General features: G+C 45.6%; 1 protein-coding gene across 2 annotated transcripts in view; it reads left to right on the top strand.

The window, feature by feature from the left end:
* TLN1 (talin 1) overlaps positions 1–15,262 on the top strand; it is a 1,223,782-nt gene that overhangs the window by 704,018 nt on the left and 504,502 nt on the right. For both annotated transcript variants that reach the window (XM_069626724.1, XM_069626725.1), the window contains 2 exons: positions 13,333–13,499; positions 13,898–14,026. In XM_069626724.1, the coding sequence (XP_069482825.1) occupies positions 13,333–13,499; positions 13,898–14,026 (296 nt within the window). The remainder of the gene's footprint in view (positions 1–13,332; positions 13,500–13,897; positions 14,027–15,262) is intronic.

The following is a 15,262-nucleotide window of genomic DNA, read 5'->3' as shown; positions in this document are numbered from 1 at the left end:
CTAGCCTTGGGACTGGAAGAGAGGAGAGAACTTACCTCTTTGGACAAATACTACTTCCACTTTTAAATAGTTTTCAATTGTTTGAAATCCCTACCACAAGCCCATTGTATGCTTTAAGAGAATACCTTCCCTGAAGAAACTTGTATTGGAACCCTGCGACTGTTGGGCACTAGGACCCATGCATCTTAGGGCTGGACTTCTCAAGTGAAATGGAATTGTGATGGCGCGGGTTCTATTCATTTGAACTGCATCAGAGTTCTTACATGGTTAATTATTACCTGATGCTTTGTAAGTGAGCCTACTGGTGAATATATATATTTGATATAAGGTTTTATGTGATGATACTAAATGCTTGTTTAATTTATTGTTTAACAATAACTGTTTTCAAACATACTGTCAAAGCTGAATTATTGTGTGGTATTATATATGGACTCTGAGGCCCTAGGCCACCCACCCAATCGTAATTCTCAGCCTGGACTGCTCTCCCCTGATACCTTGATTGGGCTGTGGCTAGACACTTGGAGGCTCCCTTGTCACCATAAGTAGGGATACCCCCAATAATCTTTCCCTCAGGGTTGATCTTAGAAATCCAACTCAACACTGACCCAGCATTCAGGAAGCCGGACTGGACCTGCAGAGGCAGGAAATTCAATCTGTACCGCGCAAGTATGGCCAGGTAAGGGTTAGAAATGGTGGGAACAGGCTGGAAAAACTCCTCCAGTTTGTTGGCAAACTAGCCTCTTTACATTTCAGATCAAATCGCAAGAGCGGGTAGCAGGGACCAGGCACAGCCTTAAGTACCACTGTAAAAATACTCAAAAGTAAACTGGAGAAATATTCTCCCTCCACTGGCAACCTTAGATACGGACCAGTACCTCAAAACATTATTTGAGTATAGGAGTGAGGATGAAAAGACCTCTCGCTTCAAAAGAAGCAAGATTCCCAAGTCATTGACGTATCAATGGAGGAATATGTAAGGAAAGCATGGTATCAAACAGTAGGGCAGATGCAAGTGAGCACAGTTCAATGATGTTTATTGAACTTCAATTTGGTTTGAAAAACGCCCATCTAATCCTAAATCTAAAGATGGGAGCAAGCAACGACCATCAAATGATAACGCAGTCCTAGTCGCGTGTGTCAAAATAAAAGGACTTGTACTAAAAGCCTATTGCCAATCGTTACTTCTAAATATATAGTGTGGGAAACAGTTGGGCAAAAGAAAAGTGTTTGAGAAATTATGTCAGGATATTCAAGTCATTGGCTTCCCTTCCCCATGTTTTCGGTACGGGACACGGCAGCACAATTGAACTTGGCACAGTCTCTGGATTCTCGAACACAAGGATACAGTTAAAAACCTCAACATCATGGCCTTCTGTGCCAAAGTCTCTTTGCCGTTCAAAGTCTCATATTTCAGAGGGCCTGATGCAACACAACAGCAACACAACTAACATTAAAGTACTGTTCTTCTTGGAGTTCACATGTACAACTTCTCGGGTATTCTTTTTTAAAAGAAATTTTAACCACTTTATTTGATATTTTGAATAACACGCAAAGAACAAAACAGCATCATCTGAGAAACCTAACATAGCATCCAGATAATAAAATTCATAACATTTTCAGGAAACATGCAGTATCACATTTGAATGAACGAAGCAAAAGAATCAATAGCAATCAATAAGTACCATTTCTGATGTTTGTTAATCTGCTTAGAATCACATGCTGTGCATAGGTCCGACATCCAGTGGTCACTGCGGAGTATTGCATTTTGTTTTTCGTAGTCGAAAAGGGGACGTCGACAAGGCGTGTCTGTAACACTATCCCTAAAGTGACGTGCGTTGTACCCATAAACCCTCACGCGTCGAGGTCCCTCAGATTGTTTTTTTCCGCCCAGCTTCTGGTCGCCTTACGCGGAGCTCCTAGAGAGACATTGCAAATAGTTACTATCGGACCTCGGTCCTTAATTATACTTATTATTATATTGTTAAAGATCCCTCCCCTCGACGTTAGCTGTGAAGCTGTTTCTCCGCCGAGCAAGTTTTCGACGGAGGGGAAGAGACGGAGGAGATCCTTCGGCGCTGCCGAACACGTGGCCTGGCCTCGCCGGCCAACATACAGTAGGGAGAGTGGGGGTTCGAACTTTTATCTTCTCTTCGAGAATGTCTTTCTTTCTCCCCTATCTTTCCCTTGGGGTTATCACCAGTTATTATTGCCTCAGCTATGGAGAGGACACCTTTTAAGTTTTGCCCACGCTGTAGGGGCAAATACACTTGGAAGGACAAACACAAGCTCTGTAATCGTTGCTTGCCCCTCGATCATAAGGACAGCTGTGCGGCCTGTAAGCTCTTGAAACCAAGAACTCTTAAAGAACGCAAAGTTAAGAGGTGGGCAGACTACGCTATGTCGAAGTCGGTTTCCTCACCCGCCGCCGCTGCTACAGAAAGTGACGAGGAGGGTGATAACTCGACATCAGTTACGGAAGTCATTAACCCCCAGAAGGAATGCTCGCGCTCCTCGACATCCGTCCCCGGCCCCGACGGGCTCGGCTCATGCCCTGCTCATGGGGGATGAACACCCCGGCGACAGGGACGCACACAGACCCCATAGGCCTAAGCACACAACCCACGGCTCTTCTTCGTCGAAGACGAAGGATCCATCAGCGCCGAAGGGGACGCAGGGCACTCCGGCGTCTACCTCAGACCGTAAGGGTCTCAAGCCCCACCCGCAAACGCAGTCGCTCCATAGAGCGGCCGTCGAGGAACAACGCGTAACGCAGGCAATGTCGACACCAGAGTCCTCTACTGACAAACTCGTTGTTGAGAGCCTGGCGAGAATTGTTTCCGAAGACACACGTAAGCGGACGACGAAACAAACGTCGAATACCGCACAAAAAGCTATAGAAACGCTGAAAAAGCATAAGAGTAGCCAGGAACTGCCCCTTTCATCTAAGGGCACTTCGGAACTACCGGATGGCTTTTCAGATGGCGACGGAAACCTTTCTTCGACGTTGTGGGAGCGTTCTAAGCGTTTTGAAGGTGAAAACACTGATTTCCCCCCTCTAGACTATTCAGGGGTCCCCCATGAGATCCTTGAAAGACTCCATTCTTGTATGGAGAAAATGGAAAGGTTTTTGGGAAACCAAAACCCACCCACACCCAAAAGACTAAGAGAATGGCCCCAGGATGACCCTAGGGTCAAAATTCCTAGACTGTTTCCCCCTTCTACAGACGTATATGGCCTCACTGAAGAGGAGCAATACCTCCAGGAAGATGATGAGTGTTTGGGTGGAGAGGAAGAACATGAGGAAGAGGGGTTTGAAGAAGATCCTTACACTAGTGCAGGAGCTTTTGAAGAAGATACAGCTTCCTCGCAGCCTTGGCAATCCCCATCAGTGCACTCAGACCCTGATGTCTTTCACCCTTCTCCTCCCAAGGATTCACCTATTGGAAACACCTCTCCCATAGATGACCAACCTTCACTTAATGCACTATTGCGCAAGGCAGCAGCGCATTTTGAAATAGACACAGGGGAGACTCTTCCTGACAGACTTTGTAGAGAAAGTTATTAAAGAAAAAGCCCCTGTTAGTCAGTCTATTCCGCTCCTGGCTTCTATAAAGAGAAGAATAACTCCTTCCCTTTCCAATCCTGCCTTAGTCAGAGGGGTCAACCCTCGGATAGAAAAGCTCTTCAGCCCTTCGCCCTCTGACCCGTTGTACATCAGAGGCCATTCTATTCCGGACTCCCTCATAGTTACTAATACAAGGAAAAGAGCAGGGGTACCACTATCCACTAGTGAGGCACCACCTGACAAAGAGGGCAAAAAGCTCTACGCACTTGGGAAGAGAATCACAACGTCCGCCGCCTTTTCAACTAGGATTGCAAATAACAATTCCCTACTAGCTAGCTACGCAGATGCACAGTGGAGCAAGCTGCGCAGCGAAGCAGAGGACGCACCAGAACCCCTGCGTTCACGCTTGTTAGCTACAATCTCAGAGGGAACTCTTGTAAACCAGGGCATCGTAAAGAACTCCTTAGATGCCGCAGAGACGGCTGGCCGTTCCCTGGGTCAGGGAACACTTCTCAAACGCCATGTCTGGCTGCTCAATTCGGGATTTAAGCCGGAAACCCAGGCTTCCCTGATAAATAAGCCCATAGAAAAAACACATCTGTTTGGGAAAGCAGTTGATGAGGCCGTAGAACATGCGAAGAAAGAGTTTGATACCATCAAAACTCTTGACTAAATTTCTAGGCCCCCTAACAGACGTGGCTATGGCAATAGACGCTCCTTTCGTGGCCAACCCCAGCAGCAAAACCAACAGCAATTTTACTCTGCTACCAACTGGCCCTCTAACCAGGGTAACAACACCCAGTTCAGTCAAAGAGGCCAACGCCGTGGCAGGGGAAGAGGTCGCGGCTCCAGCCCCAAAGGTTCCAAGCCCAATACCAACAAATAACCCGAAGATTCGGGTCCCCTCCCATGCATCACCGGTCGGTGGCCGGCTAACATCGTTCCTTTCAGCATGGGAGGGAATATCGTCAGACCGCTGGGTATTCTCCACCATAGCCCACGGATACTGCATCGAATTCAACGGTTCCCCGAAGTACAGACCCCCACGGAACCGACGCATGACACCGGAACACCTCACCATTCTTCTACAAGAAGTAGAAGAGCTACTGAAAAAAGAAGCTATAGAGGCTGTCCCCCTATCTCAGGTAACAGAAGGTATTTATTCAGTGTACTTCCTTGTACCCAAAAAGGACTTAACCATGCGTCCTGTATTAGATCTGCGCCCAGCGAACAAGTTTGTCAAACCCCAAAAGTTTCGTATGGTGACCTTGCAGGAATTAATCCCACTGTTATCACAGGGGGATTACATGACAACACTGGACATGAAAGATGCATACTTTCATATTTTAATGTTGCCTGCGCACAGAAAATACCTCGGGTTCAAGATAGATAACAAACACTACCAGTTCAGTGTACTACCCTTCGGGATAGCATCTGCACCAAAGGTATTCACGAAAGTACTGGCAGTGGCAGCGGCCCACCTGCGGAGGTTATCCATCCCGGTATACCCTTACCTCGACGACTGGCTCATAACAGGGGATTCTTACGAAACATGCTTCTCCAATGCCCAAAAGACTGTAGACCTTTTGTTCCAACTGGGCTTCTCCATCAACGAAAAGAAGTCCAGCTTAGACCCCAGCCAAATCAAACAATTCCTAGGGGCTCTAATTCGAACAAAGGACGGCCTCGTCTTCCCCTCCAACGAGAGGGTCCAAAACATGCTGTTTCAGATCCCCCATTATGTGGCAGGTCGAGAGGTGACGGTACGCAAAGCAATGCGCTTGCTAGGAATGATGGCGTCATGTATTTATTTGGTACCTCACGGGCGCCTGCGCATGCGCCCAATGCAAGAGTGGCTCAACAGCCAGTGGTGTCAGGCCAGCAGACAATGGGACGGTCTAGTGGTGGTCTCGCAGGCCTTGGTTCTCTCGCTACGGTGGTGGACAAAAGAAAACCTGTTATTAGGGAAAACTTTTGCCACACCCGCAGTGGAAGCCACTCTAACCACAGACGCATCCCTTACAGGATGGGGGGCTCACCTATCCCATCACTCTGCTCACTGAGCGTGGACTCCGAGCTTAGCATCCAAGCATATAAACCTGCTAGAACTACTACCGGTGTTCAAAGAACTGAAAGCCTTTCAGGAACACCTACAAGGAAAGACAGTGATGGTCCTCACAGACAGCACCACAGCCATGTACTACCTCAACAAGCAAGGGGGCACTTACTCTCCAGGACTGTCCAAGCTGTCCCAGAACATCTGGAAGTGGGCTCTCAAACACATGTTCCTACTATCACAACATGTACCAGGGGAACTCAATCTGCTAGCAGACGAACTCAGCAGAGACTTCCCCGTGCCCGTAGAGTATGAATGGCGGTTACAAGAAGACATCGTCTTCGACGTCTTCACACAGTGGGGTTTCCCAGAAATAGACCTGTTCGCAACTCTGGAAAACTCTCAATGCCAAGATTACGCCTCCAGGTACCCCCAGAACCAGTCCAAGGGGAACGGTCTATCGATTCCATGGTCAGGGAAATTTGTTTACGCTTTTCCCCGACTCCCCTTCTCAACAAGATAGTGCACAAGATGCACCAGGAACAAGTTACCATGGTACTGGTGGCCCCTATGTGGGCCCGACAGCCATGGTTCGCTCACTTGTTGATGTCTCCATCTCCTCCAGTGAAACTGCCCTGCCCGTACAACATGCTGTCACAAGACAGGGGCAGGACACTGCACTCATGCCCTCAGACCATGAACTTAGCAGCCTGGCTTCTGAGGTCATAGAATTTGGACATTTACAACTTCCACAGAGGTGCATGGACATCCTCAGAGAGGCCAGAAAGCCTAACACTCGTCACTGCTATTCTAGCAAATGGAAAAGATTTGTCATCTGGTGTAGAGGGAAGAGTATCAACCCCGTTGACTGCTCTCCCACACAAATTATACTGTACCTGACCCATTTACTGGACTCGGGTCTAGTATTCAATTCTATTAAAGTACACCTGGCAGCGCTTTCTGCTTACACCACTTCACAACTCAAAGTATCGTGGTGGAAGATCCCAGTAATCAAAGTCTTCATGGAAGGGGTAAAGAGAATACACCCTCCAATAGCAAACCCAGCTCCCGGCTGGGATCTAAATGTGGTACTCACCAGGCTCATGGGGTCACCCTTTGAACCCATGCACAAGGCAACTCTTAAAGATCTCACTCTTAAGACTGCTTTCCTAATAGCTATTACCTCCATTAGGAGAGTAAGTGAACTACAGGCCCTTTCGGTTTTAGACCCCTTTGTAAGAGTTCACAAGGATAAAGTGGTTCTACGCACACAGCCAAGGTTCGCACCGAAATTCATCTCCAAATTCCATGTCAACCAGTCTATAGAACTACCAACGTTCTTTCAAAATCCTTCAAATCTAGGAGAAAAAAGCCTGCATACACTTGATGTGCGCAGAGCTGTCATGTTTTACATGGAAAGAACTAGTCCACTGAGAAAGACTAATCAGTTCTTTGTCTCGGTGGCAGCAGGAAGAAAAGGAGATGCAGTTTCAAAATCCACTATATCTAGATGGATTGTACAATGCATCACTCTCTGTTACACTCTTGCTAACAGAGAACTACCCTTCAAGCCAAGAGCACACTCTACTCGAGGCACTGTGGCAGCCATAGCATTCATTGCAAATGTTCCCCTTGAGTCCATCTGCAAAGCGGCAACCTGGAGTTCTGTACACACCTTTACAAAACACTACTGTCTAGATGCCCACTCTAGATCTGATTCCCAGGTGGGACAAGCAGTATTAAGACATCTTTTCTCTACTGTTCCTTCTCACAACCCACCTCCAACTCCGGGTACTGCTCGCTAGTCTATGCACAGCATGTGATTCTAAGCAGATTAACAAACCTCAGAAGACAATGCATTATTTACTGTAAAAGCATTTCTTATGGTTGTATCTGCTTAGATTCACATGCGCCCACCCTTCCTCCCCGCTCGGGTGGAAGGAACATAGACATCCTTTTCTATATCTCTCTTTTCTGTACTCACTCACGTCTAGAAGGCTCCCTCAGGGCAGAAAAATACAAACAGAGGGACCTCGACGCGTGAGGGATTATGGGTACAACGCACGTCACTATAGGGATAGTGTTACAGACACGCCTTGTCGACGTCCCCTTTTCGACTACGAAAAACAAAAGGCAATACTCCGCAGTGACCACTGGATGTCGGACCTATGCACAGCATGTGAATCTAAGCAGATACAACCATCAGAAATGCTTTTACGGTAAGTAATGCATTGTCTTCACACCCAGTTCTCCAACATTGACACACCACAGACAAAACAAGACAACATCGACATGCACAACAGACAATTATAAATAACCATTGACCAACCCCCTTCATGAAGTGCCAGACTAATCAATACATGGCATTGGACTTTCAACTGTACAAATCATCAAAAGTCCCCCAAAGTCGGGAATAATATCCCTCCCTACCCTGTTTCAAAAACATAACTTTTTCATACCACGATAGGGTTTGAACATCCAACAACCCTTCCTCCACCTTTGGTTTGTTTCTCGACTTCCAGACACGTAATATTTGTTTAGTCGCCACCACCAAGACTCTATTGATCCAGTCAGTTTGTTCTCTGGCCTTGTCCCCCGTCCCCTATTCGACAATAAAACTGTCGAAGAGAAAGTACGTGGAAGCTGTTCATCCACCACCATCCAATGGCCAACCTATCTAATACATTAGACCAGAATTCAGACACCCTGGAGCATATCCACAGCATATGCAACTAAGTCCCACATCCGTACCCCCAACAAGAATCAGTTTCCAAAAGTCCCAATCTTGCCATTCTAGATGGCGTCCAATATAATCTATAAAGGATCCTTTGTCTAATATAACGCAGTCCCAAATCAATTTTTGCACGTACCCCCACATGAATTAGGTATTTCCATTCCTTCTCAGGAATAACCATGTCAAGGTCTTCCATCCAAGCTTGGCGAAGCTTGTCCCAGGCCTCCACCACCGACTCATCTACTGGCATCAAATTAGTATCCGTAGATACAGTATATTGGGTAGATCGAACAATCTCACCCATTGATGGTCTCTCAGCCATGGCTTCAGCCAGCATTCCCGTTCTTTCAATCAAAAGGGATCTCAAAGTCCTATAACGTTCCCCTTCTCTACCCCCAATCCCAAAGGTCACTCTCCTGGTCAAACGGAATCATACTACCATTCTGCCAGACATCCCGAATCCTAAGTATGCCCTTGTCAATCCAACTTTTCCAGCATAAAGATTTATTCATCGTTTGCAACCCCACATTGTGCCACAGACGCATCATAGTGCAACCAGATATTGTCCCCATTATTTTTCATGAAGATTTGTAATGCCTCCCTAGTAGTGCTAATAGTGGGTAATTTCACTTTCAAATTGGGCAACCTAGACATGGAGTATACCTCACTCAGTGCATAAGGTGAAAATTTAGCATGCTCAATGATATGCCAATTAGGAACATAATTATGAAATGCAGAGAAATAAGTAGATTTCTTCAGGACAAATCCAGTGCAGTAATTCCGCAGTTTCGGATATCCAAATCCTCCCTCTTTCACCGGACGCATCAAAATGAATTTGGGAACCTTTGGTCTTTTACCGTCCCCCCAAAGGAATCCCTGGAAAACCTTATCAACAGAGGCTATCACCTTTTTCGTAAATTTCAAGGGGATGGACTGTACAATATAGAGTATTTTTGGCAAAAGTACCATTTTAATGGCGTTGACCTTTGCCCATAAACCCAACTTTAGCTGTCCCCATTTCAATATGTCCCTTTTAATAACCTCGAGTATTTTTGATACATTGAACTCAGCCATTCTTCTCAAATCACAGACCATGTAAACACCCAGATATTCATTGTACCCACATCCCAGCGACAGTCCCAGGTACCCAAAACATCACGTGGCAGGCTAATATCCAACGGAAAGACCACTGTTTTACCCCAATTTATCTTATGACCCGATAACTGACCCACCTCATCAAACATCTGCTTAAGTCTATCACAACCCTCTGCTGGATTAGCCAGAACAATAGTCATGTCATCAGCATAACATAAGACCTTTACTTCACTATCGCCAAATCGTAGGCCACGGAGACCTTGTTCTTGCACTAAGTACCTAATAAGGGGTTCCAATGCCATATTGAACAGATAAGGCGACAGAGGGAAATCCCTGTCTGGTCCCCGTAAACAGCAAAAACGAAGAGGACATGACTCCATTAACCCAGACCTTTGCACTGATGTCAGAGTTCATTGATCGAATGGTATTTATGATTGTGTCTCCAAACCCCATTTTCCTAAGGGTATGATACAAAAAAGACCAATAACCCTACCAAAGGCCTTTTCTGCATTCATAAAAATCAATAAGGTATCCCTAGTTTTCTCTTTCGGTATCCCCATTATGTGAATCAGCGTTCTAATGTGATCATATCCATACCTACCTCTCATAAAACCAACTTGAGAGCTACTGATCAGGTCACCAATACAAGCATCCAATCTGTTAGTCAATATTCTCGTGAATAGTTTAAGGTCCACATTCAAGAGTGAAACCGGCCGGTAATTCTCACACCTTTTACATTCGTTCTCGGGTATTTTTCTGTTCACCTCGGATCCCCCTCTGTTAGGGCGAATTTACATTTGTGCCAATTCCCTTTAACCTTGGATACCCCCAGCTCTTTTGCTGGACTCTGGGCTTTTTAATTATTACTCCCGAGTGTGTGGGACATTTTTCTCACTTGTTTTCCTGACTATGATTTTCTATGTTCCTTACTGTTTTATAGAGTCTGATTAACTCCATAGGCATCTGCTTTTGCATTGTCACACACGCCACCTTTTGTGCAATGCCACTGTGAAGTCCCTTGGACTTCACATTTAGCTACATTTTCTTGTGTGAACTACTGTTCCCAAGAATATTAAGAGGACTGTCTTACTTAGCTTTACTTTATGGGTCCAGCACACACCACCTTATGTGGAGTGCTGGGCGTTGCGTAGTAATTCCTTTAAACCATTATTCATGTAACATTTTGTTGCACTAAATTGAATGGCTGGTGGCAGTGGTTTCTTTTTTCCTTTAGTGACATGTATCTGCAGGCTGATAGAGGGTGACCATCTTCTCAAAATGGCCCAGTCTTCTTTTTTCGCTGTTTCTTGTCAGTTATTTTCGTCTAGGCTTTTACTCTGTTTGCATCAGGTTTGCAAATTGACCTGCTGGGTATCCTGCAGGACAGCCACCCTGCTGTGTGATTGACAGCCTAGGGCTGTGAATGAATGGGAACTTGTATAAAAAGCGAGGTTGTTGGGACTAAGAGCAGAGTCGACCACTGTAGCACAACATCCGAAGCAGAAACACGCGGGCTGCACCCTCCTGGACCTCGAAGAGCCCAATGAAGCCCTGTAGCTGGGCTGACCCAGTTTTAGAATTTACTGGGAAGACCTGTAAAGTATGACTTCCTCCCAAAGGCTGGTGGGACCAACTAGCCTCGAGACAAACTCTATTTTGGCACAGTGTTAGGGAGAATTCTCATAAATGTGCTAATTCCCTTCACCTTAGAGACCCCCTGCAATTTTCCTGGATGTTGTGGACTTGATTTTTTTTTACCGGGAAAGACTGTTAGCCTTTTATCCCCACTCTCATGTATTTTGATGTGTGTTTTGCTCTTGTGTTCTTTGATTGTGGAGTTTTAGATAAATCCATAGGCGGCATCTTTTCATGTGTTAGACAGCACCCTCAGTGCAGTGACACAGGGAAGCTTTTTTTGGGCTGTCCCTAGGTTTAAATACCTTCTCTGGGATAAACTACTGTTTCCCAGAGAATGTAAGGTTAAATTGACTTTACTAGTCTTTTTAAATTCCTAGATCCAGCACACTCTATCTTCCTATAGAGTGCTGGAGGGGTTAGTCCTCCCTGTGCTCCGTGCTCAGTCTCCTAGGAGACCCAAATGCACTCTGGCGTGATTGGCTGACTGTCCGGCAAGGACAGCTACCCTGCTGGGTGAGTGGCAGCTAGGCTGGAATGAATGGGAGAAAACTGTTTAAAAGGCGTGTCTCTTGGACTGAAAGGCAGTCGACCACTGGAACGAAAGAACCTAAGAAGAGCTGGAAGAGGACGGCTGCTGCAACTACTGGACCGTTGGTTTGCTTGGTTGAGCCCTGTTGCAGGTCCGAATTGCCAAGTTCATCTCGACAGAGAAGTCCCTTCAAGGACGATTTCTTCCTTTGAGTTGGTTGGACCAATCAACTCTTATGCCACTTGTCTACCATTCTCAGAGCAGGTTATGATTAACCAGGGGGAAGAACACCAGCTTGTGTGCTTGAAGAAACAGCAACTGGAATTGAAGACTTGCCAATTTGCCAGCTTTGTGACCAGTCCCCGTGCAGTGCAGGAGTCCCCCGACGTCCTCTCTTGTCCCCACGACTGAGGCTCAGAAACGGCGAGATCTGCTGGAACTACCAGGAACAGAAACCTTCAGCTGCATCTTTTTCTTCATTATAAGGTACTGTGAAAACCCGACAGAGAACTTACTGATTACTGCGAAAGTGCGTACAACTTTGGGAACTTGCAGGCCTAGTCAGCTTGTGACCCGACATACAAACCTTTCTTCTGTGAACTACTTCTAAGAACCGTGGCAAAGACTTTTCCCTCTTAAATACCAGCTCCGTTTTTACCTATACAAGACATTAGTCCATTGACTTTGGCCTACCTATTGCATTGAATCAACTTCACTTTTGAACTCAAACTATTTGCACTGTTTTAGAGTAACTGTAATACAAGTTTTATTAACTTGTTCCTTTTTGCTCCTACTTGAATGGTATTTGGCTCCTACTACAAGGGAGCTCAACTGCTTAGTATTAAGTATTGTAGTATATATTTTGTGTGATGTTGGTTGCCTCATTTAGTGAATGCTTTATAAATGATTGTGTAATAAATTAAGAAGTGTTTTACCAAAAAACCTTGAGTCTAAGTGTCTATCTGCTTACTTGTCATTGTAGACCTTTGTGCAACACCCTTCCAAGCTCACATTCCCTCTTGAGATAGTCCTGGCTGCTCAGCTTGCTACCAAAAACTGTGTGGTACCGACTTATACCAACGGTTGCTTTTGCTTACACCTGTAGTCATAGTTGTGTGTAATGGTCCCAGAGGGTAATGAATGGAAACTCTGCCTAACAACCCCTCACCCAGGTGATCCTCCAGCACATCTCCCCCTAGGAACTGGATCCAAAAGTGATGGCCGTGTCCTGGCCACCTGGATGAAAGATCCCTGCGCGCTAGTGGGCGAGACACCTTATGGTTTCTTACAGAAAGATGAGAAAAGGAAAAAGAAAAGCCCTAATAATGTAGAACACTTTCTTTCAGGAAGAACATTACCAAAGGCAAGTAATTTTTTCTTCACTGAGAGGGAAGATCGCATGGCCTCTTTCCCACCATGCTTTACTTGTTTTATTTGTGAGGCAAGATTTCACTGCTTCTGCTCCTGTTCTGTGGAAGGGTTTGTGAGAGAGTACACTTCTACTGCAGGGGAAGAGGGCTCTTGCACACACTCTGGCTCGGACTCAATTGTGCACCCCATCATACATACTTGCAACATCCCTCTCACTATCTAATGCTCTGGAATGCCCCGTGCACACACTGGCACATCTGCGTACACACATTCAATATGCACTGATTTTACAATATGGCCAAGCTTTGGGTGTTCTCCTGATTTATGTGCATTGATCTGAACAGGTGAGATGGTTCGTCAGGCTCGCATCCTCGCCCAGGCGACCTCTGATCTAGTCAATGCCATCAAAGCAGATGCAGAGGGAGAGAGTGACCTGGATAATTCCCGCAAACTCCTGAGTGCCGCCAAGATCTTGGCTGATGCCACTGCCAAAATGGTAGAAGCAGCGAAGGTATGTGGCACAGAATAAATGATTGAGAGCGGGGGTTTGTCTGTCACAACACTGTCATTGTATTCCCAGCTGATATTTAGTTTTTTGAGATTTGTCTAATTCGGATGAGAGAATTGTGCTTTCTTTATGCTGGCAGCAAAGTATGGTTTGTGTGTTGGTATGTATGGAATGGATGTAGAGCATAAATGGGCAAAGTACAAGCTATGCATATTTCCTAAAAAGGTATTTGTGTTGATTGTTAATTACATCAACCTTTGTGATTTGGTGCGATTGTGTGACTTCCATATGAGAATCTGTTCCGGTGAAGAATTGTGAATGGTTTTGTGTGTGCTGGTGTGTTCTTCCTATATAGTTTACTGTTTTGTGACTAGATTTGTAATTGTAATTTCATCTCCTAGGGTGCAGCTGCCCACCCAGACAGTGAGGAGCAGCAGCAGCGACTCAGGGAAGCAGCAGAGGGTCTCCGCATGGCGACCAATGCTGCAGCTCAGAATGCGATTAAGAAGAAGCTGGTACACAAACTGGAGGTGAGCTGTTCCTGTCCTTCAAGAATAGCTGCAGTTTATACTAATTTTACTGTCTTGTCAGGGCAGTCATTATTCCTGGAGGGAACACAGTACTTGCACTAGTACAAATTATGTATGGCATTAATGTACACGAATAATGTGATTTCTGTGGATCTGCACTGTATTTAATAGATTTCTCCAGGATTTGTTCCAATGTGGTCATTTCTTCTGATTCTAATAGTTACTCCATGGAGACTATCCCCAGATTAGGCCGTTTTCATGTGATTGTTCAATGGCAGGCCTTTGTACATTTTTAATCTCATTTCATACCCTAGTGTTGGCTGTACCAGGTAATTTGTGGCTGCCTAGCCTCTATGCGGCAGAGCTTTGATACAATGTCCCCATTTCTTGACTCGTGAAGTAGAAGCTCCTACTTTCTCGTTCTTCAATGAAAAGTTTAAAAAAAAGCTTGGCCTAGAGAGAACCACGGTCCCATATCTACCCTGCTTGATGAGGACTCCTCCTGTGCTTCGTTCTGTTCAGCCTAGCACATGGTCTGCTGTGGACCTACAGCATAGCTCCCTTCAAGATGTTTTCAGAATCAAAACATGATTAAAAAGCTCCAAATGACACACCTCTCTACAGAGCGCAAGTGGAAGATCTTGGCACAAGAAAATCTGAATCCCAATACTGAGTCGCCTCTGATCTAGGAAAATGTCTTTGAGGTGGTGCGCTCTGGTATGACCCTTGCCGAAACATTAGTCTTAAAAGGCACCATTCATGTGAGGGGCATACACAGTTGTCAAAGCAAATGTTTGCTGTTGGAGATCTCTCCCCAATGGCACAACTCAAGTGATCAGACTTGCCAGCAACCACTGTCAGTCTGAAACTCAGCGCTCAAGTTTGGAGTCAAATATTCCAGGACAGACTGGTTGCAGCAGCAAGTTTTGTACTGTGGTTATTTTCTCACATGCGCTTTTGTATATTTCTACATAATGTCCTTTAGAGTACCATATACTTAAACGGCTGTGCCACGTGTTTTTCTGCCTGCCCTTTGACCATCTAGTACTGTGGCCTCCATCCTGTCCTCACTTGGTTGGGAAATCCATATAATAAAAGCCCTTTCACAGACAAAGCCTTGGCTTTCCCAGGCAAAACAGCAGTATGTTTGTAGCGGTCTGTTGGGGCCTGGAAATGTCACATCGCAGTCCACATTTTGGCCAAAGTGTGTGTATTAGGTAAGAATTGGTGTAGTCA

This window comes from Ambystoma mexicanum, chromosome 6p (genome assembly GCF_040938575.1).
Source record: "Ambystoma mexicanum isolate Mex_15411 chromosome 6p, UKY_AmexF1_1, whole genome shotgun sequence".
NCBI lineage: Eukaryota > Metazoa > Chordata > Amphibia > Caudata > Ambystomatidae > Ambystoma > Ambystoma mexicanum.
This window is presented reverse-complemented; position numbering and strand designations above follow the sequence as displayed.